Here is a 26,817-nt window from a genome sequence, read left to right as displayed (position 1 = left end):
TCTAGTTTATTAAAAATTTATATTCACAGTTAGCAATAGTTTTGAAAAATAGTAGGTGGAACATTTTGTTTTCTGTAAGTAAGAAAAAAAAGGATGAAAAATGCTGAAGTTGTGCTGTTTAATTTGTACATGCTACAGTCTGTGAATGGAGTCAATTTTTGTTGCACAAGAATTTATGTAACTTTGGACTTAGCAGTTCTTAAACCAGGGAATTATAAAATAGTGTTTGAAATTTTTAAGTATCAACAGAAATTACAAGCTGATCATCTGAGTAAAGACTGCACATGTTCCAATACCTTAAAGCCTGTATGTATTTACTGGGAGCCACTGTAATTCATTATTTCCATTGTCCTGAGAAGGAAATATATTACTTGCCTTTTTTAAGCACAGAGCAGAACAAGACTCTGACATTCCAACTTGCTTCTCTCTTCCCTTCTCCTTATTGAGGGTTCTTGTGTCCCTTTCCTTCAATTCTTATCTCTGTAGGTCTTTTTAAATGTCTCTTTTGTCTTCTGTCTTTGAGATTGTCTGTAATTGCAGTCTAATGTATTAACTTCCTTAATAGCCAGGTTCCAGGTTCTGGGTGCTACAGATCAGGATATACTCTGGATTGTCAGACTCTATAGATATCTGTTTTGAAGATGAGTTGGTTTTTGGAGTTGGTGCAAGAGGTAGAATCATGTAATTTGTGAAAGAAAGACTTGAACATAACTTTGTCCCATTACTTTACCTGGAAAAGGTGACTATTGACTTAACTCTATAAGGGAAAGTTGAAGTTGATGCAAAGTGGAGCAGATTCTATTTTCACACAGGGAAGTCAGCATTAAGGCAAATTTCAATACCTAGTTATTTAAAACATTTTGTAATAGCTATCAGACTTGATGTCTGAACATGATTTCCTCCTATCATCATAAAAGCACTCTGAAGTTCCAAATTATCACAAAACCACCTTTTTAGCACAATCTGTAGGAGTCTGTTAGTTGTCTTCTTAGCATGTAGTGAAAATGATGTTTATAAGCATACATTATTTTGACATACACTGTCAAAATAGTAAACAACAATTTTGAAGCTGGCCAGGATATATTAGATATTTTAGGCTTTTCTTTGAAGTTATTTATAAGTGAGTGGTCAGCGACTAGTAAATGGTGGTTGGTAAAAATACAACTCGTCCTTTCTGGTAAAAAGGTGGACTATACATCATCATCTTCCTACCTGTATGAATGTTATGCTGTGTTTGGAGAAAACCCAACTGTTGAATTTCATGGCAAAACAGAAGCTCACTTACTTCTGAACACTGGCAAAAAGAACATGTTAAACTGCAGTTCTAGAAACAGCACTGTTTTTGTTTTCATTTCTACAAATTGTTCAAAATGTTCACATTGTTCAGTGAAGTTCTGTTCATTGTGTGTTCTGCATATCTCAGACACTCCTCTTCGTTGTAGGTAAACTTAGCAATTGAGATAGTGTTATTTCAAAATTAAAGGCTTTGGTAATAGATAATGAGCTCAGGTGTGTGCTTCCCAAAGGCTGAGTTTGTTTAGGTAGTGAAATGAAGATTAGAGGCTGTACAACTTGAATGATAAGGACTTACTTTGTTTCACTGTTTTTTATGAAATGTGTTATCTACACTTTATGATTTTTTGAAAAAGAAAAAATGTTGTTTTGAAGCTGTATCTAAAATACTTTTTTTGATTCTTGATAAAATAACTAGGAAAGCCAGAAGTACCAGTTACTCATTTTTGTTTTGACGTTTTTTCTTATTGACCCTTAGGCCACACAATTCTATTTTGTTGTAAATGAAATACCATCATGTGCAATAGTTTAAATACATTTTTTAAATTGCATTAGTAATAATTCAATTATTAAATGTTAATTATCTTGTTTACCAATTCATTCAGTTGCAAGAATAATTCAGTTATGCATTTGTTCATAGATACTTTTACTTCACATTGACCAAAGGAAGTATTTCCAGCAGTTAAAGTAAAGGATAGTTAAGTAATTTCCACCGAAGATACTTGAGCTTGTAAATTCACTGTGCAGATTTTTTTCTACTGTAGGAGTGTGCAGTACCAAATCTAAACTTCATCTATATATCTGTGTATATTTAGTGCCAAGGTCAATAGAGCATCCTAAATGGGATTGGAAGACAAAACCGGAGAACCATGATTTTGATGAACTAAATCATATTCTTCAAGAGAGCAAAAAGCTTGGAAAAGCCCTTGAGAATCTGTCTCGCAGTAAGTTGTTTGATTTTAGTTTCTTAATGTAACCATGCGGCCTGAATTGTAATTTAGAAGTATATATTTCAGGAAAGTGGTCTTCTATTCAATGAAGACCAAGGTCATTGACATCAGCAGTTACACTCCCATTGATAAGGTATACAGATTATCTGAGATAATTCAGGAGCTCTCCTGGAAACTGAAACTACTACCCCTGCACTTCTTTTTCTTGCATTAGTTTTCTGCCAGTTTACTGAGCTGAGTTAGCTTATAAAGAGATCAACACAAGAGGCTGGTTCAATGAAAATGGTGGGAACATGCAACAGGGAGATTGCTCCTTTGTGTGGTAGTTAAATGGGATTAACCTTTGTATGACCTGTACCTCATTGATGGAGTTCAGACCTGTTATTGAAAAATATTTAGCTGTTTTGTATCCTTGATTTCTTTGACCTTCTAGTTTTCCAAAGAAATTAAAATATTTTAAAGCATCTCAAATAAATACTCAGAAACATGAGATACAGTTATTTCATAATAAACCGCATATATTATCCCGTAAACAGTATTGTAATGAATAGCTCTGAGGGTTACTGGATATAATCAGAGATAGCTGGTCTTTTTTTTTTTTTCTTTTATTTTTTTTTTCTTTTCCTTTTGCTTTCTTTCCTGTAGAAGAGAATTCTGAAATACATTTGTGGGAGCAAATACTGCTAACAATTTTTAAAGTATGAAATGATGACAAGTTCTGTTTGCCATGCTACATGAAAACTAGATGTGGCATGATACTTGTGTGAGAAACATTTATTCCTTCTCTCATTAAGTTTTTATTCCTGGCAGTTCTTGATTCACTAGAGAATTTACAGATAGTGAGGTCAGAGACAGAGCTAAATGAGGAATGGAAGATTTGTTTAGTAATGAATTTTGAGATTTAACATTTTTCCAAATAGTACCAAATATCCAAAACTAGTTTTCCCAAATCATACTCTTCCAAATGTTTTAGGTTGATCACCACAATTATATTCTGAGCAATTTTCAAACTTGTATTATAGTGGTATAGTTATGTATATAGTTATATAGTTATATATATTTACTTTTCTAGTAAATTGGTCTATCTGCCTGTAACGAGCTAAACCAACTCTGGTCGACATCTCTTATTTGCAGCCTCACTATTGCCTGACTGTGATGGATGTGAGTGTAGGTTTCAAGCTTTTCTCCTTTAGAGACTTGTAGGGAAGGTATATACAGATACAGAAACAATTATTTTGAATTTCAGAAAGGGTTATTTAGTCACTCTCTGGAGACACAAACCAATCAGGTGTGAAAGTTCAGTGATTAATGCCTAAATCCACTCTTCAATCCTACGTCTTCGTCTTTCCTTCAGAATATTGTGAAGTTTCCACTTTTACCTAGAACAATACCTATACTTCCTTACATCTAAAACAGATTTTGCAGCATTCTGTACCTCTCCTTGCCCCACAGTTTTCTAACTGGAGTGTAAAACTTCAGCTCTTCTGGGTCCTACACTTGGACTGGTTGAATGTACCTGATCACCATTGTTGGAGGCTGTTTTTCATAGCTATTTCTTAAAACATTCTTCACTGTTTCTTGCTAGTACTTGATGCTTTCTGGTGGTTTGTCAAGATAATATGGAATTTAAATCCCATCCCCCAGAGTGCTTTAAATCACTCGCAGCATGATAATAAGTGATAATTCACTTTCATGAATGTGCTCTCTATTTCTTCATCCAGATCATTAATGGAAATATTGTCAGACCTCTTCATGATCCCATTTCAGATCTGACAACCAGCCCTTGAAAGATACTCAGTAAGTGTGTTTTTTCCCCACCAGATGTTATTCTACCTTGCAGTGTTTTCACGTAGATTGTAATTCTCTATTTTTTTTTCACTGAAGCATAATCTAGGATAGTAAACAGTGTCTAAAAGCTGGAGTATTTTGCATCTGCTTCTTCCTCTTATCCACTAGGCAAGTTTCCCAATTGAGAATGCAATTAGACTAATTTGATATGATTAGTTCTCAATAAATTCATGTTAGCTCATTCTTACCACCTTTCTTTTCCATTAGATGTTGATACATTATTTAACAGTTTTGTCTATGATTCTTGCTGTTGTCTGATTTAGTCTTGGTGGTTGGTAGTTCCCCACATCTTCTCTTTTTCTTTTAAAAAGATATGTATTTGCCCTTTTCTGTCCTCTCTGTTCCTGAAAGACAGTTGCTAATGGATTAGAGGTTTCTTCAGTTAAATGTTTTAGAGTGAGTTTCACAAGAGTCTGCTAACTTGAATGTATTTAAATCACCAACATATCTTTCAGCTTCCCTTGTCTGGCTTGCAGTTTTTCCTCTTAAAACCGCTACTGTTAAGCATCTGGCTGCAATTGATTTTTTTTTTTTTGGCAAAGACTGAAGCAGGGAAAGTATTGAACACTGGGAATTCTTTGTATCATCTCTTACTTGCTTTCCTTCTCTTTGATGTAGTAGTTCTGTATTTTAATTTATTATCCTTTTCTAGTGTATTTATAGTATCTTTTCCTATGGCTTTTTATGTTCTGTTATAGTTGTTAGTTACTCTGCACTTTAACCTTTTTTACTTGTTGGTGTAATTTAAACACTTGTATCAGATTAATTCTAAGCTGTATGCCCTTGTTTCTTGGTTTTGTACTTCTGATTTTCACTTCATTTCATAAAATTAAAAAAACCCTTTGCTATTATTTCTTAAATGTAAGCATGGTATTAAAAAATCAAAATGAAAAATGTGAAAATTTTGTAAATAGAGAAAAGGTAGAATTTTGAAAATAAATTAATTTTATTGTTCTCACAGAGATAGAATGTAGATTGCACATAGGAAATATATTAGAGGGCTTCAATTAAAAGGTCTAGGACTTTAAAAGTATAAGGTGCATGAAACTCATTCTATGCTGTACCCAAATAAACATCCCATGTGGTGAATTTTAGAAAAGCCATCACAAGATCCCATGTCTACCTCTCCTGATGCTTGTTTCAGGCAGTCTAATTAGTGCTTTTGTTTCCACAATAATGCCATGAGTTTAGTGCTGCATTTGGTACTAATCTTATTTTGAAGTGGTGTGGGACAGACAATGGGCTCAACAGCTGAGTACACAAATAATCAAAATGTACTATTAATGGCTTTTTACAGCACCCTCTCTCTTTTTCTTCAGTATTTTAACAGTGAAGAGTGACACATGAGATGAAATATTTGAAGTTAAATTCATTTTCATCAAGTCCTGGAATTTGTTTACATTTTGAAGATAAGCTTTGGATCTTTTAGTGAATTTCCATGACTTGATTGCGTGTTAGGCAGTTGACATTAGCCTGTGAAATAAATTCTAGTTTCTATTGCTTCATTTGCTATGCAGTCTAGAAAACCTGCTTTGAGACAAACTTGTGCACTTCATGCAAGATTAGAATTGCCTGTAAGATTTGGAAGGTGAGACTCGGGCACTTAGATGTTTGGTGTCTTCTATATTCAGCCCTAGTGATAAAAACTGAACTTGGTTTTATTTGGACCCTTTCTCCCAACCCCTATCAAGAGTGAGTAATTCTGTGCTTTAGTAGGTCTTAGAAACCAAGACTTCACACTCAGAGTTAAAAGTATCTTAGGAGTTTTGAGAGTCTGGAGAAGGTTATTTTTTGTAATTATGGTCCAGTTGTGGTGAAGCTTGCTGATTTAAATACACCGTTTTTCAGAGGCTTACCCACATGGGAGAGCTGGATTTTGTTTGCTTCTTCAATCATCTGTATGTCATTGAACTGGATTTGGAGCTATCAAATCACGTATTTAGGGAAGATTTTGGTTTATAAAGCGACTCACATGAATATTCTGCGTTTCCCTTGTGCATGTTAATTTTCTTTTATTGCAAGGTCTCCTACCTTGATTGCTGTCATCCTTCTTCCTGTTCTGATCAAAAGGAAGAAAAGTTCCATCCTGTTTCAAATGTATGCTCTTGTATTTCACCTTCTGGCCAGTTTGCCTTTAAACAGAATTAAAATCTGTACAGCTAAGGATCTTGCTAATGAATATGCCTTTGTCTTTCCCCCATTTTCTGAGGATGAAAGAATAGATAACAAGATATGGAAACCAGTGAATTATGAGAGTTTTGAATAGGGGGAAATTGAGGACTAAGTTAGTGAGATCATGCTGCAATTAGGTGAGAAGTCTGCATACTTTATGAGCAACTTTGCATCTTTTATATGAACAATTAAGGATTAGGGTGCATATTGAAAATGTTTGTATATTGAAGGTGCTGGGAACTGCATTTGATGAAAAAATATCTTCTGCTATGAGATAGATACTCTTTCATAATCACAAATAGCCTTTTAGTGAAGATAATTGACATTTTGTTAATAGTGTTTGAATGCTTGTTCCGGCCAGGTGTACGCTTCAGGTCAGAGGGGAAGAAACAAATTTATCATGCTTTGAATTCAGTTGACATTCTAAGGCAAAAAATGGTACTAAGTTATCATTTACCAAAACTGTTTGATAATCAATCCAAGTCAGTTTCAGGTTATCCCAGAAACAATGGTATCTATGTGTAAGCAACAGGAGAAAAATCCTCTTCTGTTTCTTAATTTTGAAGGGGACTAATCAGTAAACAATCAGTAAACAAGAAAACCTTGGTTTTCCATCTAGTAGGAGATATTGCTGTAAATCATAATGAATTATAGAATCACAGAATTGTTAAGGTTGGAAGGCACCTCCAAAAGGCATCTGGTCCATCACTACTGCTCAAGCAGGCTCACTTAGAGCCAGGTGTCAAGGATCTTAAATACCTTCAAGAATGAAAGATCTCCAAGTCCCTCCAGAATATCTCAAAGAGTTATTTTTCATAATGTTAGAATCAGTTAATGTCGTTTATAGTTGTGTTAAGAAAGGCAAGCACAATCTTACCTCTTTAAGAAAAATATAAAATAGTAAAACGTAAAAGTGTATGTTCTGTTTATTTTTTACAGGGAAGATAAGCAACAAGAGTAGAAATCTCATAACTAGAAGGGTAGAACAAGTTCTAAACAAAATCACAATATGTTAACAAACTGCTAAAATAATGTCCTCAGTTTTGTGGATGAACCTGCGAGTATGTGGGATGTGAGATGCTTTATATATACATCATGAGCTACTTCAATGTATTTAGCAGTCTCTGACAAACACATTAGAATGAGGTTTCATTTAGAAGCTTCTACACTGTAGGAAACTATTAATGATTTACATTCCAGTTGTGGAAAATGAATTTCAATTGAATGCCACTAAAATTTATTGAAACCAGACATTTCTGGTGGTGGTGATCATGATGCTTTAACTGTAAATGTATATCTTTTGGACACATAACTAGACTTTTGTCAATTGCCTTATGAGGGGCACTGTTTTAGGACATAACACGTTACTATTTTTCAATTGTATATAGTCGATGATCTAAAATTGACACAGGGTCTATAAAGATGACTTCCCTATTATCTGTTGATCATCTAGCCCTAAATGTGTTCTGCTAACTGAACCACAAGACTAGTCATCATGTAGAGGATTTTTCCCTTCTTCTCTTCAGTCTGAACTTTAAAATCATGTTATTTTTGCATGAGATCAATGCTTGTGATTTATTTTGAGATCAACATTTTTAGATAAGCTCAATCAAACCTTTAAGGAAGATAATTTTATCTCAGTACTACAGCTATTATCTGATACTGCCTTTGCTCATAAAATCCACTTGCTTTTAGTATGATGTATGAGTAATAATACAAAATAATATTTTCTGAGATTGAAAGAGGAACAATACGAGCATAAATATTACTCTTCAATTATAAACTGGGGCATGTATGGAAAGGAGATCACTGCTACTTTTCTTGCAGATGTTTTAATCACCTTTGTGAAGGTATTTGCCATTCTGATCCAATCTCCCTTAAGTTTCAGACTAGAGTCTCTTTTTGAGTTACCTTGTTCTTTGCTTTAGTATTTGGCTTGCTAGAAGTTTCTCTAATACTGCTGCAGAATTGGGATGTGAGTGGTTGTCATCTCAGATATGGAACTTTCTGGTTCCTAGTACAAGGGAGTTGGCATTTGTTAAGCAGCAGAACATGAGCTATGACTCTGTCCTTGGCTACTGAACGCTGTGGGCTGCCCGTCATAACCAACCTATTGCAGTGTACACCTTCCCTTAAAGAGTTCTTAATTTTTGATTATTCTCTTCTGTGATGACCTTGGCCTAGGAGAATTTCTGGGACAAGATATTTGTTGGGTACTTTGCATTTTATTTCTGTGTTTGCATAATTCATTAGTCACTAAACCTAATCCTGAAACCTGTATTCTCCATTGGAGCTGCTCAGAAATTTGGATATAGGTATTCTGCAAGTCTGAAGCAGAGATTATTTTGGTAAGAATTAATTATTTTTATTTTTTTTAAAGCCAATATGAGGAGGAGGGATTAAATCCGTGTTTTCTAGATTGTAACTGTAAGATGTATATTGTGCTCCTATGTTGGTGCCTTGAAGATGATAGTTTCTCTTGTTTTAATATGGCCAAGTGTTGGGAGGAATATTATCCTTGTTCAAGATAGATACCACTACAAAAAGTTTAAAGTTGCTTCGTAATATGTTGACATATGCTCCTCATTGGTACTCTGAGGTTTCATTTCAACATGCCTTCACAGAAAACCTCTGAGTTACTAGTGGGGGAAATATGTCTAATTTTGAAAGTGATGAAATGATTCTCTGTAGGTAAAAGAATGATATAAGAATGTCTATTTTGACAGTCAGTACTGTCATAATACAAAAATATTTTAGAGTTCCTACACAGAAATGAGTGAGATTTTTAGGTTTTTGTGTAATTTTTCTAGGAGAGGAATACTTTGGTGCAACCAGTGCAACCATTTTATGTCGTACATAATCCAAGAATGGTGTGAAATAGTTTCAATTTTCCTTGTTTTCAATACATGGTTCATACAGGTACAGGGACTAGAACATACAGTGCTGCCTGTTGCAGTATGGCACAAGGTTTTGCCGTGGGAATGCAAGCATACCTAGATGGCCTGTCCCACCAGTAAGAAGAACATAAGCTTCCCCTGAGAATTTGGAGTTGGAGAGTGCATTGGGGCAGTGGACTGCTGGACACTTGATACATTGATACAATATTTCTGTGTTTGTGCTCAAAGTTGCAGGATTAATAATGGTAGAATAAGAATGCTGATTCTGTCCTGGAGTTTGTTACAGAACCTGTGATATGCACTATGAGGTTGACAGTCCAGCCATACAGAAGTTCCCTGGCTTAGACTGATCCTGAGAATGAATTTTGACAAGTTAGTCAGAGTTGCATTGAGGTTGTCTTAGTATGTCTGAACTTTAAATGTCAAAAGCCATGTGTCAAATCCAGAAAGCTTTGTTTGGCAGGTAGGAAAACTGGCTATTGGGAGCTCTGTGGCCATCTTCTGGATGCTTAGGAAAATGCATAAATATTTCCTTGAATATTGAGTTAAATAATGGTAGTCTGTTATACATTAAAGTAGTAGCATTTTATTTTCTTACAGTTGGATGCACATAAGTTTTCTCAGGTGTACATTATGCCTTTAGATAAATGTAAGTCTTTAAAAAACCTTCAACAAAATTTTATTTTGTGTTATTTCTTCCTTTAATTATTTAAGGACCACAAATAAAAGCAAAAATGGTAGATATCTCTGAAGTCCCAAAACTTTCATTCTTACCAGAACAGCAGATCTGTAATTTTAGGTGAGTATAGCATATAAAAATATTGCCAGATTTTAAGCTACTGTAAATCTGATCATGCCATTTCATATAGAATCATGGAATGATTTGAGTTGGAAGGGACCTTAACGATTATTTAGTTCTTCCCCTTTCCATGAGCTGGGACACCTTTCATTAGATCAAGTTGCTCCAGGCCCTGCATAACCTGGGAACACTTCCAGGGATGGGATATCCACAATAACTCTGGGCAACCTGTTCCACCGTTTCACCATCCTCACAGTAAAGAATTTCTTCCTAATAGTCTTCATTTTAGTCTGAAGCTGTTATGCCTTGTCCTATCACTACATGCCCTTGTGGAAAGTCCTTGTACAGCTTTTGGTAGCCCCTTCTTAGCTACTGGAAGGTGCTATAAGGTCTCACTAGAGCCTTCTCTTTTCCAGGCTGAAAAACCCCCTCTCTCAGGCTGAGCAACCCCAACTCTCTCAGGCTGTCTTCATAGTGGAGGTGCTCCAGCCCTCTGAGTGCTTTCATGACCCTGCTCTGGACTTGCTCCAGCAGGTCCATACCTTTCTTTTTTGGGGGGCCCCAGAGCTGGACACGCTTCAGAGGGGGTCTCACAAGTGTGGAGCAGAGCCAGAGAACGCCCTCCCAATACTTGCTGGCGACAGTGCTTTTGGTGCAGCCCAGGGTGTGGTTGGCTTTCTGAGCTGCAGGTGCACATTGCAGAGTAATGTCAAGCTTCTTGTTCACCAACACTCAGAAGTTCTTATTCCCAGGGCTGCTCTCAATCCTTTCTCTGCCCAGCCCGTACTTGTGCTGGGGAGTGCTCTCACCCAGGTAAAGGACCTTGTGTTTGGCCCAGTTGAACTTCTGTGCAGTTGGCACAGCTGCCCCACCTCTCAGGCCTGTCAGGGTCCCACTGGATCACATCTCTTCCCTCCAGCATGTCAACTGCACCACACAGCTTGGTGTCATCAACAAACTTGCTGAAAGATCCACCCACTAAAGCCATGTCTCTCTAGATTAGATGGATTAGATGGATTACAAGGTTGTTGTACAGGACAGTGTTAAATGCTCTGCACAAGTCCATGTAGATGACATCAATTGCTCTTTTTCAAAAAGACCTGAACTTGTGTGGTGCCTTTTGTTTTGAAAATTAATTTTATGCTGTTGAATAGAGAACACCAAAGTCTAAAAATCACTTTTCAAAGAGAAATAATATCACTGAGTGGAGACATTAGTTATTGAATAAATAAAACTCTACTCCTAAGAAGGGCATATGCAAAAGGTAGTCATTATAAAGACATGGAATTGTTATTAACTGTTGTAGTTTAAGGTCTGGTGGTTTGGAAGATACCAGGATGTAACGGAAAGTTAGTAAAATCCCCTCTCTCTGTTAGGATAGTAAAGTCTCCTGCAATTAGCCAATAGCACCTAATGGTGACAAAAGCAGATGGGAGTAACACAATGACCCTAGGTTACAAAATGTTGAATTCCCCTGCAATAAACGCCATATTCACCATCCATCACATTGGTGCTGTGGGTTATGGTCCATGTGGCCAAGGAGGGCCACCGTGCTGGCTTCTAATTCAGGGTGCTTGCCTTGCTTGAAAACAGCAATTAACGATGTTCAGTTTTATTTAAAAAGATATTTCATTTCCTGGTAAGCTAGAAATGAAGCAAAATGTCCTAGTAGAAAACCTGTACTGTGGAAGATACTTGTTCTAGACTCAGAAGGATTTATTTTATTAAAATATGATACAAATGTTTTGAAAGGTGGTGTTTACATCAAAGAAGATGCCATAACACTGTACTGATCTACATCTTTAATCTCCATGCTTACCATTGTGCTGCTGTAGATTGTCATAGGAGTAGAAGACTGGGAACAGAAATCTAGGATAGCCGTGTAAGGCAATGGTCTTAATAATCCATGCTAGTTTTAAGAGGCACGACAAACAGCTGATTTAGTATTTTAAATATAAAAATCTCTAAGGTAAATGGCTAATACAGCGTGAGATAGACTTTTTAGGCAATCTGCGTAAAGTAGACATGTTAATAGTAATTGAAGCATAATAAGTATTAATACATTACATTGTTATTACATAGCTTGTTAGATATATTTCATTTAATCATAGTATGCCAAACGTTTCTTGCAATCAGACAGTACATTGTTCTTCCAGTCCTCTTCAAAAACTAAGCTAGTGACAGAATGAGTGTTCCAGTTGAGAGAGGCTGTGCTAGCATTAACAGCCCCTCTCCAGATTTGTTGCTGATCAGAGATGGCAGTAGTTGTGGCTGTGGAGCATTTCTGAAGGACTGTGGAAACATGTTCATACCAATTATTTCATTGTTCAGCTCCCTTACAGCATAGAGGGTTGTTACATGCTGAAGTAGAAACAAGTGCCCTGAATTTGTCTGTGTAATTCACCAGACAACTGAGTGGGATGGATACTTGTGATGCCTGATCAAATTTCAGCACCAGTAACTACTTGTAAAAGGGAGAATTTTTTTAAAGACATGAAATTGGCAGCTAGCTACCTAAATAATTACCACATTAAACTTTGTCCATGAGCCTTAGCTGATGGTGGGAAGCAAACTTCTCACCCCTTTAGTTGGAATGGTTAGTAAGAGTGGTTGGTCTATTGTATAGTTGTCAATCACATTATGATATAAAACTATGGCAAACATTGTGAGAAACAGGTAAAGCATACTCCTTTATTTCTGGAGAATTTGCCTTTGACATTGGAAGACCTCTCCCAACAAAGGCAGGAGAGCAGTTTTAACAGTCACTTTGTTATCTGCTGCTCGGTATCTTGCAGCAGTGCAGTGATGCTGCAGCTTTAAAACTTCCATTCTCTACATTCATCATGCAGAGTCAGGCTTTGAATGCTCTAAGCTCAGGGAAGTCAGAAATAGTTGTTCATCGTAACTTTTATTCTAACAAAGCCATAGATTTAAGGTTGAATAAATGAAATGCGTCAGTTTTTCTGGTGTTAAGAGTTTTTTGTGATTAGGATTGAGTTTTGATGGAAAAGGTAATGGTTTGAAGAAGTGACTAAATTGTCAAATTAAAAATTTTTAGTGTATGGACATTTTGGCTATATCTATGAATGTTTTGCTTAAAACTGCAATATTTTCATTTAGTAGTTTCATGGAATGGGCTTTCCCTTTGCCTCTAGTATTCTGTGATTTTATAATGCTGTTTTCCTATTTAGAGTACATGAAAGGTAAATGAAAACAATTATAGAAAATGCAGAGAGTATAATCAATTACTTTTTGTCACCTGTACGAAGAAGTGACAAAAGGGTTTTCTTTTTGAAAAATGCTGATGTCTGAATAGTAGCAATTACGTGAACCGGAGATAGCAACCCTTGTTATCATTTCTTTATAGAAATTCAACTATTTTAAGTTGTCAGTGTATTACTTGAAAATAAAGTAACTGACAATACAAATAGGTATTTGACTACTGAAAAGTCATTAGTCTGCTAAGGGTTAAGAAATTAACAGATATCCTAAATGCTCCTATACAATAATGGTGACTGTCTCTAGTTGTCTTCTCACATCCCACAGGATGCGGGATTAAGGTTTCTTTGGTTGTTTTTTTCTTTTTTTTAATATTATCGTAAATATGCAAGGGCTTTAATTTTTTGAGGAGTTATTTTGTGAAGGCTGGAGTGCATATTATTCCATCTGAAATCTGTGCCCAAAAAAATGATGTTGCTATTGGGATTTTCTGTCTACTGCACACAGGGTGCAAATCCCCCTCCTCTCAAAGTCAGCCAAGACATTCTGTGAGTTTGACAATTGCAAAGAAAATTGTTAAGAGTTGGGCACACACTGACTGTGGTGCAGTAGTGTCTTGGAATGAAATAAGTGTTTTTACATCCAACATTTTTTGGGGGTTATTTATCCTAGTTTCTGCTAATCGAGTTGTGTTATCATTGACAAAAAGAGTACTGTTAATATTAATGAGGCTCAAGACATAACAAAAAGGTCTGTGTGACTGACATGGTAAATACCACCTCCAGAAGAATCACCATGCTCAAATTTTTGTATCAAGCTCCTTAAAATGTTTCTTCCCCAGAATCCTTTTTATTTTCTCTTGATGCCACATTAGAGAGAGCAAGCTAAAAAGAGTTTGCAGGTTTAATTCTGTGATTGCAAAGAACAAAGATTTCTGAATTCGTAAAGTTTTATTTTGGCAACATGTCCTCAGAAGCTGCTAATTCTCTACATGCTTGTCTAAAAAATACAGTTCATTTTAATGTCTTGCTACTGTTTCCAATTTAGTAAAGAAGAAATTTGAGGCATTCTGGTCAATTCAATTACTCAGTTCAGTCTCTTCTCTAAATTGAAAGTAAGTTCTAGGGAACAATAGGACTTACACAAAGCATTTTAGTAAAAGCACGCTCATTTGGATTATGGATGTTTTAAAATTTAATGTCTTATATGTAATTTAATCAGAGAGGTTAAATATAGTAGTGTGTACTGTTTTATCCATTTGTTACTTTGTACTTTTGATAGGCTGATCTTTGATAGGCAATTGGGTAGTAAAAAGCATTTGGCAATTTTTGGAACATATTTTGGAAATGACAGGATTGTCTTTTATATTTTCTTTTACCATACTTTAAAAAATGTATTTTTAAGAGGCAAGTCAATACAAGATAAAATTGCCCTTCCGTCCATTCCCAACTTACAAATACCTATTCACAGGGATATGTGAAAGCAGAAGAAAAGGGTACCAATCTTCAATAGGAGGAATTAAGCCTGTATCAAAACCAAATAAACTATATTAACATTGTGGAAATTGCTGAGAAAAAGAAGTTTGACTGTTCAGACAGTATATGTGGTTGTAGAATGGATTGACCTTGGTTATGCAAAATGCATCTATATGATGGAGAGCTGGTTGATGGAAGCCAGGTTTTCAAAGATTAGGTGAAAAGAAGCTTGAATTAGTTTCTTACTACCTACAAGAGTGCAGTTATCTTCTTTCTAGAAGATATTAAGTTGGGATTGAAGAAATTCATTACACACTCAAGTCTGGTTGTTGCAACCTGGTTATTATATTCTATGGGCATTAATGTTGTGTCTGGGCTAAAGAATAGTCTGAAGTTATTAAAAACGGGTTAATTGCAGTGAGGGATGGAAGGATTAGTCAAAACAGAACTTTTTCAATTTAATCCAAAGTACTATTGAATTATTATAAATACATTTTTAACTCCTGCCATATTTCTGATGTGTTGACGAGGTCTCTATAATTGCAGCTCTCTTAGCACTTTGTTCCTTTAAAAACAGAAACTGCTGTAAGGAATTCATCTAAACTGAGAATTAGCCAAATAGAGTTGTGGATGAAAGGCACAGTAAAAAATCCCAGAGAATTAATGTAGTTATGATATACCAAATAGTATAGAGTTATATATGTATATGTTTATATATTAGTTTATACTGCTGCAGTCTTTAGTGTGATTTTAGAAAGAGTAACACACTACTCAGCTGATAATACATATTTTGCAATATCTTGCATTTTGTCAACGGAGATGTCTTGATAACATGATATGAGATAGAAAACAATTTTCAAGTGTGTGTTCTTCCTATGTATGGTTACTTCACTTATTTTTACCTCCAGGAGAACACAAGTTCTTGTTCAGAGGATTTAGGAAATGTTTTGCTTTCTATTGAGAAATTTTACTTTATTCTCTTAAGTTCCACCTGGTTCTATAGGATCATTTCCACTTTGTATTGTGAAGAAAGAGAGAAGAGAAATGTCCATATTGCCCTGTAATTGCAGCATGATGTGTTATGCATGCTGGTCAGGGTGAGATTTGCATAACAATGTTTCTATTGGTAAATCTGATATTGCCGATTTAATTTTAGAAAGCAGATACAAGTATGCTTAAATTTGTTGTCACTTTACTGGCGCATCTGCCATTTTCATTTCCATAGTTTTTTGAAAAGTCATTTTGATAATATTGCAGCTGAGGAAAATGAAGAGTCTATTCTTTCCAGGCAATTTCATTAATGGAACAAAATATGATACGTTGTATGGTACAGCAGCATGCAGAGAGCTGTATGTATAGTTTTCAGATTTAACTTTACTTACCACATTAAAGATATGCATAGAAAGCATTTTTCTAATTTATTTTTTTTTAATCTGTTTTGTTTTCAGGCATTGCTATTTCTGATGAACTCGATAAGGTAAGATTGATAAAAGGTGTGTAGTGAGCAGTACAAAGAGACAGATGATTATGATAAGGCACATGCCACTGTCCTGGCATACATGCATCTGTTCTGTTGGGTTCAGAGGAAGTTTGGGTATGGAAAGCTATATGGGTAAGTACAATATATGTAGATACATTAAGATCTTGACCAAGGATGGGCTGTCAAGTATGGAAAAAAAAAAGTCACTGAATTTAAGAGACTCTTAATGAGACCATGGAAATACTTTTGATCTTGACACCATCTTTGCTTAATACAGTCTTTTGGATTACTTTGTGTACTTTTGGAAACATTTAGCCTTGAATAACTTTTATTCATGAAATTGAGTTCTGCATTCCCAGATATGATTTGTGAGGCTATTTAGAAATTATTTTTACTGCCTAGATTTACACAGGAATGCACAAGGCTTAAATATCAGTCTTTACCTCCTTGCTGAATGCAAAAATGATCTCTTCTGTTCTGGCCATTTTTGATACCTTACGCAGTTAACATGAATTTTAGTTCTAGATGTAATAAATTCTACATTGAAAGAGTAATCAAGCTAGGTTTACTTAAGTACTTATGAAAACAGAACCAATTTTTCTCTCGCTTTTCAGCAGTGATCAGCAGTGTGCTTCTAGTGCCAAGAAACTTGTGTTGTTTTCTTGGTGTCAGAAACCATTGCTGTCAGGAAAATGAGTTCAAAAGGTATATAAGATACAGGAATAATACCTGATATAGAGCACTTTTTTTTTTTTTTTAAATGACTTTCATTTCTGCTGGTAAAGTGAAAACAAATACTTCTGGCACAAGTACATATAAAATACCTTCACTGCATTGAACTGGAAGGCCAGTTAGGTAAGGCTGATAAATGTTACTGTGCAGTCAAGTGCATCTGTGGCTGCCGTTTCCAAACTATGGCTTAAGTCTTCCCACTGTTTCCATAACTGGGCTCAGAAGTGATGGTAAACACAATTAGAAAGTCCTTCCATTAGAACAGTCACCTATAAGAATACTTATGAGGAACTCAATTTGTTCTATTTCTGTTGTTGATACTCTTGGAGGGAGGAAAAAGACAATTTAGGCTAGACCCTGGTATCACATACTTTTTACATATATATTTTTGCAAATAATTTCTGGTTGGTTTGCTTATTTTTTTAAGCTATGACATCTTGCCAAAAACATTCATGTTTTTTAAATTTAGTTATTCGTTGTGAAAAACTGAAATAGAGAACTGAGTTGGGGAATTTCTACAAGATCCAGCTTGAGTGAAGAATCAGTGTTTTTTTGTTACTATATACTTTATTTTTTATAATTTAAAACTGGAGGGTGGTAGACTTTTTAAAATAAAACTTGGAATTAGGTTATATACATTAATAGATTATTATTATTATAAATTAATAGATTGAATGTTCTTGAAGTCAAAAGCTATTTGTACAATAAATAAAATCCCAAACAATTAAACTCTTCAGCATGCGTAATTTGTGTAATACTGCGCAACAGGCTTTCAGCATAGATTTAGAGAAGAGTGATTTTTTTTATCTCCATGATCTTTACTTAACTTCATTTCTTGTTCGACCCTTTAATTATTTTTAATTAACGTAAAATCTCGTCTGTGTTAAGAATATAAGCCTGGCCAGAACCATTCTGTGGAATCTTGCCTCCTAGGAATGATCCCTTACCCAATATAATTCCTGAAATGTTCCTGTGACTTGTTTCTACATGTATTATTTGTCTTGGGCCAAAAGCAGCTAAAGAAAACCTGATAATAGTTGCTTTAACATTAGAAAGAGAATTTGCTTCTATTTCGCCTGGACGCGTTCACATGTGATGTTTATTTTTCAGATATAAATGTAGTCAAGTTTTAATTTCTTATACATGGTGATGCTAGAACTTCCTTATCTAAACTGTGGCAACACTGAATAATTTTTGAAATAATGTTCATATGTGGTTTGATTTAACAAATGAACTCATCATGTGCATGGGTCTAGAACAGCATGGCCAAACTTGGCATTGGAATCCATTAAAACATCAGCATCGTATAGATATTATGAGAGACATATAAAACTCCCCTGTATGAGTTTCTTTGCTTTATTTTCCCAATGAACGGGAATATTTTGGGGAACTAAGACAATGACGGAGTTCATAATTATGCTGTTTTATCTGTGGTTTAGATTATGAACCTAGAGAAAACAGAGACTTCATGTGTATGTTTCTTTATTTTTGTTTATTTTTGTTTCTGATTGTCTTTTTTTAAAAAAATATTTCTCTCCAGCTTCAGTAACCTCTAGTTGCCTTTGTCAGGGAGTACTTTAATCAGCATTGTTGGTTGATGTAACTTCTTCAAGTAATCCAGTTAATTAGTTAGTTGCTTAGTTACTTGAGCATTTGGATTTGGAAAACCAGTTTGTTCTGAATCACTTTTGTGAAAGAGTGTTTCATTTAAATGGATTCTTGTCAAATATCTGCTAGTATTATCTTTTTGTCAGTACTTAGAGCTTTTGTCCAAGACAGGGATAGAGAAAATACAGGCACACAAAGTCAGTCTTTCAGTCAATATAGAATCTTTCAGTTTGACATAATCTTTTAAAATTTCTGATTCACTAGTAACCTCGCAAAAAAAGCCAAAAGAATCCTAAAATTACTGCAATTAAAATAGATTTATTATAGAGATTATCTTCTTTTTCATTTACTTCAGGTTTGCAGAACTTGGTGTTCTGTCTCTCTTGATGATTCAGCCTCTGTCTCTAGGCCATAGAAGCTATGTTAAGTCAGAAATTGGCACTGCAAGTACACTGTGTAAGGAAAGAAATTAAAGGATGCCTTGTCAGTCACGTATTTTAAAACTAAAATGCAGAGTTGATATGATACAAATTTCTGAACTGACTCTCCCTCATTGCCACTGAATAGAAACTATTGAAGGACTTTAGGAAACTGCACACTTCCATGCATAATGTGAAGGGTTTAATGTAAACAAGGAAAAGCTAGGATGTTTGCCTTTTTTTTAATATTCACAGAGTTCTAGGCTGAAAAAAAACTCTAGAGAAAAACAATGAAGAGTGAGACTTGTCCTAACATTGTGACATTTGTCTGGAATTCCTAATATCTTTCAGTCACTTCAAACACTAATAATGGGAGACAAGTATTAGAGATCCAGAGCTAGACCCAAGTGAAGATCTAAAAATTAATAATAGATTTTGACTCTCAATGTTAATATTAAAAAAAAATTTCTATGCTGTATAGGGCATACTTTCTTAAAAGTAGTACTCTAAAATGAAAACAGGTTACAATTAAAATAAAAGAAACAACTGTTCTCAAGTCATAAAAATAAACAAATTCTTCTCATCCCAAAGTAATTCTCACAACGGAGATTCCCTCAAATTCCATATCTGAAAATAGTAATACTGAGCTTTTTAAGTGAAGCATAAATAAATGGATACACAAATGTTGTGCTCTCAGGTAGAAGTTTCATCCAGCAACCACATCTCAGCCCAGTGTGAAGAGGAGAATCAGCTGTCTGTCAGTCTTCCCCTTCTTTTCCTTTTCTCCACATAAAGGAAGTTTGAGTATGTGAAATTGGTAGTCACTGATGTGGATAAGTGAATGACACCTGGGCTGCGCTATGAAATAGTCTTCTTTGTTTTAGTGCTGATTAAATATCTACCTGTAGTGAAAATATTTCTGTGCACACTAATGTCACTGTTAATCTCTTCTGTTATTTATGGGTGAACATAAATTGGAAACCAATTAAGATTCTAAAGTTTATATGAAAAAAAATAACCAAAACTATAAAATCTTGTTTGAGAACAGAATACTTCATTTAAATATTTTGCGGTCTTTGAAATAGACTGCCAAATAAACATCCTGGTATTCTGAAAGAGCTATCTCTGATTCTCCATTTAGTGTTTTCACTGAGGCTGCTTATATAGTTGAAAAGAGGACAATAAATTAGGTCACTGAAACCATAGTGTACTAATCTAACACAATTCAAAAAGGAAAGCAAGATGATACAGTGAGGCAAAGCACAACTATGTAATGTAAATTACATTTCTGTTGAGTATGAAAGTGCTACTTTATCCCTAAAATGCCTATGAAAGAAATTAGTATAGCAAGGACAGTCACAGAATTCATGATTTACTTATCGATGTGTTGATTTTGCAGTGTGTGGTGTCAGGAAAAACTTATAGGCAAATTTTTAGGTGCTTTGCATTTTTATTTAAGGGACTGAAAGCTTTTGGAAAGATTGACAGTGCAAATTATTCTAACTAACTAGTTCTAGGAACCATTTTTATTATTAGAAATTATTCTAGGGAGAAAGAGAAGTGATAAAATAGCTAAAACAGGAATAAACCTCAAAAGGGGCCGGATTGTTAATATTTAAACTAATGTTAGCACCTTGTGTAATGAAGGCATTATGGGAAGTGAGATAATTTTTTTTCTAAGCTCACAAGAATTGTCACTCCTGTGACAAGTTACACTTGTCAAGCCTCCAGAGGCGCCTGTCCTCTAGTCTACATTACCTGACTATGTCACGGCTCCAAATAGACACACAAAACATTTATGGGTACATAAAAAACCACCAGCACCAGTGGTTAAGTATCCTAAAACATCTGAAGCCATGGATTCAATTTTCAGTGGTCCTTGCAGAAAATAAGCATTGTGTAAAAGTGAATTAGTCAAGTGATGAAGAAATCTGGGCAGATGTATGGGGAGTGAAGTGTAGTAAAGCACACACAGGCACATTGCAGAAAGCAAAACAAAAGAACAAGGGTGAATGAGTCAGATCCAGAGCCTGGGTCACATTTGACTCTCAAAATAGAGGTTCTTGTCCTCAGCAAAATTGCAGCATCTAGCCAGAGGAGGTTAAATATATTTATATTGAAAGCACTTTGCAGCTATTTTTTGTTTGTTTGTTTTGTTTTGTTACTTTCATTTCAGTAAAGGCCTCTACTTCAAACTGCTTTTACTGTATCTGTTTCAATTAGGAGGAGATTTCAAAAGTGATTTGTTTTTAGGAAGGAGAGAAAATATGGTTTCTAGGCTATGTAGTCAGTGTGCTGCAGTTTTTCCAGGTGCTTTTTGTTTGGAAAGCATTTTTTTATGTCAGAAATATTTATTGAGGCACTAAGTTAGGTAACAGCCAAGGATTTGCTTTCCTATAATTTTCACTCATTAAATGATAGGAATATATCTCTTCTAATTAGGTACACTGTGTTTGGTGTCTTTAGTAGACTATAAACAATTTAATTAAAGAAAAATAATTATTCCTATCCCATAAATTCTTTTTTTTTTTTTCTGATATACAGGTGTGTTTTTTAGTTTGACTGTGATATTATACATGACCCTTTATCTACAATCATTCTAGTAAAATTGAAAACAGAGATATTGACTACATCACCATGCTTTTTCATACAATTTAAGGACAACTTGTTTCTTTAATCTAAATTCCTAATATGATGGTGCAAGTTATTGCTCTTGTTTTGAATGTGTCAGTTACATTTTGTTTGCTTCTTATAATCCTATCCAGTTTATTGTCCTCCAATAAGTGGTTAAAAATAGTTTCAGAAATGCGTTTTGTTCAAATGTTAATACCATTTTCAGAATAGAAAGATACATTATATAAGGCCCAGCAGGGTTATTTTTAAAATGCAAAATGCAGATGTATTTATTAGTTTTGCGTTAATTCATAATTCAAATAAGAGTAATGCTATTAATCTACAACAGTCTTTTGGTTGGTTTTTTTTATACAAATGGTCTCATGTTGCTTAGCAGAACAGATATACTGAAGGTTTTATGAGTTGTGCATTTATTAAAAAAAAGTTATTTTTTTCAGTTCCAATTAAAAAAATAAATGAGTGATTTGAGGCATCAGAGCATCAGGGTACAGATTTATTTATTGGAATTTTGTTAATGGGGAACTTTTCATTAGTCTGTTATTGTTTCTGGCTATTTTGTAGTCCTCTGAAATGATACTGCAATGTATTGGTTTTGTACTTTTTAAATATTTTTTTTCTTTTCTTTCTCTGTTTACATCTATGATTGAGAATAGTACATTGCTTCTTTTTTTTAATTTTTACTTCTTTTCAGGACACAGCAGGTTTTAACACCCCCCTTCTCAGACCTCGTGTGATTGGAGAATGGATTGGCCGTGAAGAGAATGATGCAGACCCTCTGGCTGCTGAGATGCTGCAGCCACCAATACCAAGAAATAAAAATGAGCAGTGGGACAGTGAGGATAGCAGCAGTCCTGGAGGAAGGTGGGTTTTTGATCTGCCCTAGAATCATTATATTTTGTGAAACAGAGCTGTCTTACAAAAATTTCATTTCCGAGGGCAGAGTGCACGACTTTTGAATTCCCATGCCATAGTGTGGGCACATGCAGAATAAATAGAAGTTATTAATATGTGACTTTTTTCTTCTCATGCTTTTATATATGATTAACTTAATACCGTTTGGATTCCTTTGGATTTATTCCCATGTGAAAAGTTAAGTGTATTTGGACATGGTTGGGGTCCATTGTGTAATAATGTTGTGATGTATAGCTTCATTCATATGCTTCGTACCCTCCATACCCATCTTTCCAGGGCTGGTAGCAGCTATTTATTAATCTTCCTGACACTTTAGTGATAAATCTGATTTTCTAATTTAAGGGAGAGATAGACAAGGGAAACAGTATCTATGTTATTTTTAACAGGACTTCCTAAATTCATTTTCATTTCACATCTTAGCTTTTTGGTGTTACTAACAAGTCTTTCTCAAAGATACAATTTTGTTCTCTGCAGTAAATAATTTCTGAAGATTTATTGTGCTTGACTGAAACAGTTTGTGCTTCAGATACATGGAAGAGATTATAATACAAGGAGCCCATTTAACATGATTTAAAGATATGTTTATCACAGAAGGTTAAACACTCACAGCCTTGCTTTAAAGGTGTCTTTCTTTTTAAGTGTAAATCTTTGGCACTGCCTCTGTTAATTGGCTTAAACACCTACATTTCTCCCTTAGCTTTGCAGCAGATCACCTAGGTTATAACTAGTACTTTGAGTGCAACAGACACCTTTTTCTTCCTTTTTTTAGAAGGCAGAAACTCTGCTTTCCCTTTGAAAAGGTCTAAGGTATTTCTTCATACTCTTCCATGTGCCTTCTACGTTGGAATTCACATCCTGGTCACACTGCAACTAGTGTGTCACTGGCTGTGTTCTTACAGACTGCATTCATTAACTTTCCTCACATCTTGGGAATATTTGTTATCCATGAGTACTTCATTTAATTAGATTGTCTTGGGGGTGACTGTGAGTATTACTGTTTCAAAGAAGTAGCAGCGTGTAGTAATGATCCCTCAGCCAGAGCTTGGATGGGAACCAGCAAATCTCAGACTCTGCATCTCTCCAGTGCAGTTCCTGGGAAAATAACGGAGTCAGCAACTGGCACTGCAGCTTGATTGTGTAGGCCTGAGTTTCTTTTTCCTTAATCAGCAGTACAATAAAGGCATTGAATAAAGACCTGTTCCATGCTTCAGAGCAAATTGGGGATATTGTATCTCTTCTGTCAATAGGAAAGAGAAGAAATAAGCATCTCTGTTGTATTTCCAGAAGGGAGCAGAGGTCTAGTTCTGAGCAACAGAGATGATTCAAAGCAGCACATTTTTCTCTTTGTAGAGTGGTACAAGCTGTGAGAAACCTCACAGCTAATGCTATAATTAAAAATGTGATTAGTGTCTTTGAGAATAATATTTGAGGAATCTTGTTGAGTATCATGACAAAATCATGTTGCCTGGTGTGTGAATAAGGAGACTATAGGGAACTTCATGCCAGGAAAGACTCGTGGGGTACTGATATCTCTGTTTTTAGGTGCAGTAAGTGCTGAAGGTCTATTGAAAAATATGTATTGCTAAGTGGGAGTACTGATCTTCAGTGGAAATGAGTAACTGCTAAATTACATGCAGCATATGGATTTACATTTGGATGACTGATTTTATGTCTGGGATAATTCTTTGATTCATTAGCATTTCATCAGCTTTTGTATGGCATTTATGAAAACCATGTTTGCAGTCTTGCAAAGGAATCATAAAGTTGCAGAACTTCAAGATAGTAGTGATACTAAAATTGATGCCAACAATATATGGAAGTTTAAAAGACCCATGTTGATCAAGGTTAATCTGAATATTTAATAATAGTTCACTAATAACTGGCAGTTGTTTCAAGGTCTGATTTAGTGTTAAAGTGCTATTGGCAGAATTTTGGAATTGACCGCACATCAAATACACGAGGCAAATACTGGATAATAATAACTTAGTTTTAATGTAGCAAATAACTAGTACATCTAAAAATAATGGGAACAGTATGTTTTGCTCTCAAAAGAGTGACATTATCAGTTGTAAAGAAATTTGGTATGTCATCTATATTTCATTAATCTATTTCATAGTTAATGTAGCCTTAAATAGTTGTTACATTTTGTAAACGTAAGTTTCATTTTAGCAAATGAAAGAGAGAGCAGTTTGAAAAATCCACTTCAATGTTTCAAGTTTTATATTGGTAAATTTTATTTAGCAACACTTCTAATAAAAAAGTGATAGGTTATTGATCACTGTTTATCAGGATTTATGGGATAAGTCAGCAAACTCTTAGAAATAATTATAATAGTTAAAATATAAGAATTGGAAAGTCAAAACTGTAATTGTTCCATTATTTCCAGGTTGTATGTTTAGTTTTACCTGTCACTAAACATAAGGAAAAGGTACGTATATGAAACACTATATAAATGTCCAAAGGATTAGACATTGACATTGGTAGAGTAAATGCCATTGGTGTGGTGTGACAGAACCACAATTTCCTCCCTAAAAACATGCATTCCTGTGATGATGCACAACAGAAGCAGACATGTCGTATTTGAAAGCCCAGCCCAGTAACTCAAAAAAAGGGGAAAAAAAGAGCAACTGAAAGGACAGGTGTCATTATTGCTTTGGCTGGGAAAGTCAATGTAGTCAGTCTGAGATCGCTGTATTAGTGATGTCTTTTCAAATGGACGAAGGGTCACCTTTTTGTCCTTTATGTTCTGGGTTGCTACAGAGGAAAGGTTGTGTTTGTCACTGGCTTTGCTGTCTGTTGCTGCTGTAAGGAAGAAAGGCAAGGTATTAATGATAAGAAACCATAGGAAAGTGCTGATGGCAATCCTGCTGGTACCGAGCTCATCTTTCAGAAATTTGAACTCCGTGAAAATATGATTAAACTCATTTCCAAGTCACTGTTAACACTTTTCTATATGAAAAATATCTTGGAGGGATTCTGAGAAGATGCAAGGCTCTTGGAAGTCATCCTCCAGGGATAATGTATGTGCAGAATGGGGAATTTGAGTGGTTTTTATTATGATACTCCTTTCTCTTAGAGTGTGAAATGAATTTGAGCTTGCAGAGGCCCCATCCATAACCTGATGTCCTAAACTCAAAACCTGTTCTTCATCTCCAAGGTGCACTTTATCTTGTTAGTGTTTATCTTTGCTGGAGAAATGAACAATTGTTGATTACACTAAAAATCATATATTTGCAACAATTCTGCCTTCCTGCAACAGACTGTAAGGACAGTAAGGACTGAGGTGGTGGTGGTATGCTCATGTGGGGCACCAAACTTCTGACTGTTTTATGTTGATACAGTAAGGAATCAGAAATGGCAAACTGTAGCAAGTCCTGCCTTAGGCCTTTCTAACATCTGTGCAATTCCAGTTCTCTGGTGTTTAGGTCAGAAACACAACTCTACAAATCAGGAAAATTGTTATAAATATAACAATTAATCCCCTTAATCCTGTGGGGTAATGGTATCAAAACCACTCAAGGGAGCAGGTCTTTGTTGTCAACTTTTTGCTATGTATCAATGCCTTACTGATTACTAATTGACATATTGTTCTGTACATGTAGCTTACTTAGACTTGATTAGTGCACGTAAAGGCAATGGGAAATTTGCCAAATTTAATCAAAACTTTAGAAACTGAAAACACAAAATGTCTTAGGACATCCAGTGGTCTGGGAATGAGTGATGCATTTTGAAGAGAGCACCAGTAAGAGAAAGTTGTGCTTTCCTCCCTCACAGCTTAAAAATGGAGCCAAAGACCAAAGGATTGAAACATCAACAGCAGCAACATAAGAAACTGCTGGCTGCCATGCTTTCTCAGGACTCCTTTGATTCTGCTCAAAGTACAGCTCCATCTGTAACCGAAGAAGACATTGACAATGAAGACGATGCAATGGAACTACTGGGTAACTGCAAAAAATTATATGTATTTTCTGAATTTTTTTATTATAAAAAATCAAACAGAGATTAGTCAGAAACTGCTGCCTATGTTTGAAGCTAAAGTATTCAGCAGCTGTGTGAAGTTTCAGTAGGGCTTAACATGAAAATTTCAGGAGAAATGTAAGGAAGACCATAAATATGTGTGAATAAACTCCCAGCTGCATCCAAATTCCATGAAATCAAACGCCTCAGGTGCTTAAAGTAATTAATTTGGTTTCCTACATAAATCCCTCCCAGGGTCTACTTGCAGAATGTATTTCTGTACAAGGAATAGAATCAGCTTCGCTGTCTTTCATCTGGTTCCTCTTTTTGTTAGCTGTATCACAGTTTTAACTTCAATAGATTTTTTTTACTTACTAGCTACACAAAGCTTATGTAATGTGAATTTGTAACCTCTTCAGAGG

General features: G+C 35.2%; 1 protein-coding gene across 3 annotated transcripts in view; it reads left to right on the top strand.

Moving 5' to 3' along the window:
• The window catches only part of C1H8orf34 (chromosome 1 C8orf34 homolog), a 159,244-nt gene that overhangs the window by 56,690 nt on the left and 75,737 nt on the right, over positions 1–26,817 (top strand). For 2 of the 3 annotated variants that reach the window (XM_088058172.1, XM_005517106.2), the window contains exons 4-7: positions 2,109–2,237; positions 16,102–16,130; positions 22,218–22,387; positions 26,213–26,379. In XM_088058172.1, coding sequence (XP_087914298.1) covers positions 2,109–2,237; positions 16,102–16,130; positions 22,218–22,387; positions 26,213–26,379 — 495 coding nt within the window. The remainder of the gene's footprint in view (positions 1–2,108; positions 2,238–16,101; positions 16,131–22,217; positions 22,388–26,212; positions 26,380–26,817) is intronic. The other variant, XM_088058174.1, reaches the window with a different exon arrangement.

The sequence above is a fragment of the Pseudopodoces humilis genome, chromosome 1 (assembly GCF_049639895.1).
Source record: "Pseudopodoces humilis isolate 2021_Gansu_Grassland_sample_001 chromosome 1, ASM4963989v1, whole genome shotgun sequence".
NCBI classification, from domain to species: domain Eukaryota; kingdom Metazoa; phylum Chordata; class Aves; order Passeriformes; family Paridae; genus Pseudopodoces; species Pseudopodoces humilis.
This window is presented reverse-complemented; position numbering and strand designations above follow the sequence as displayed.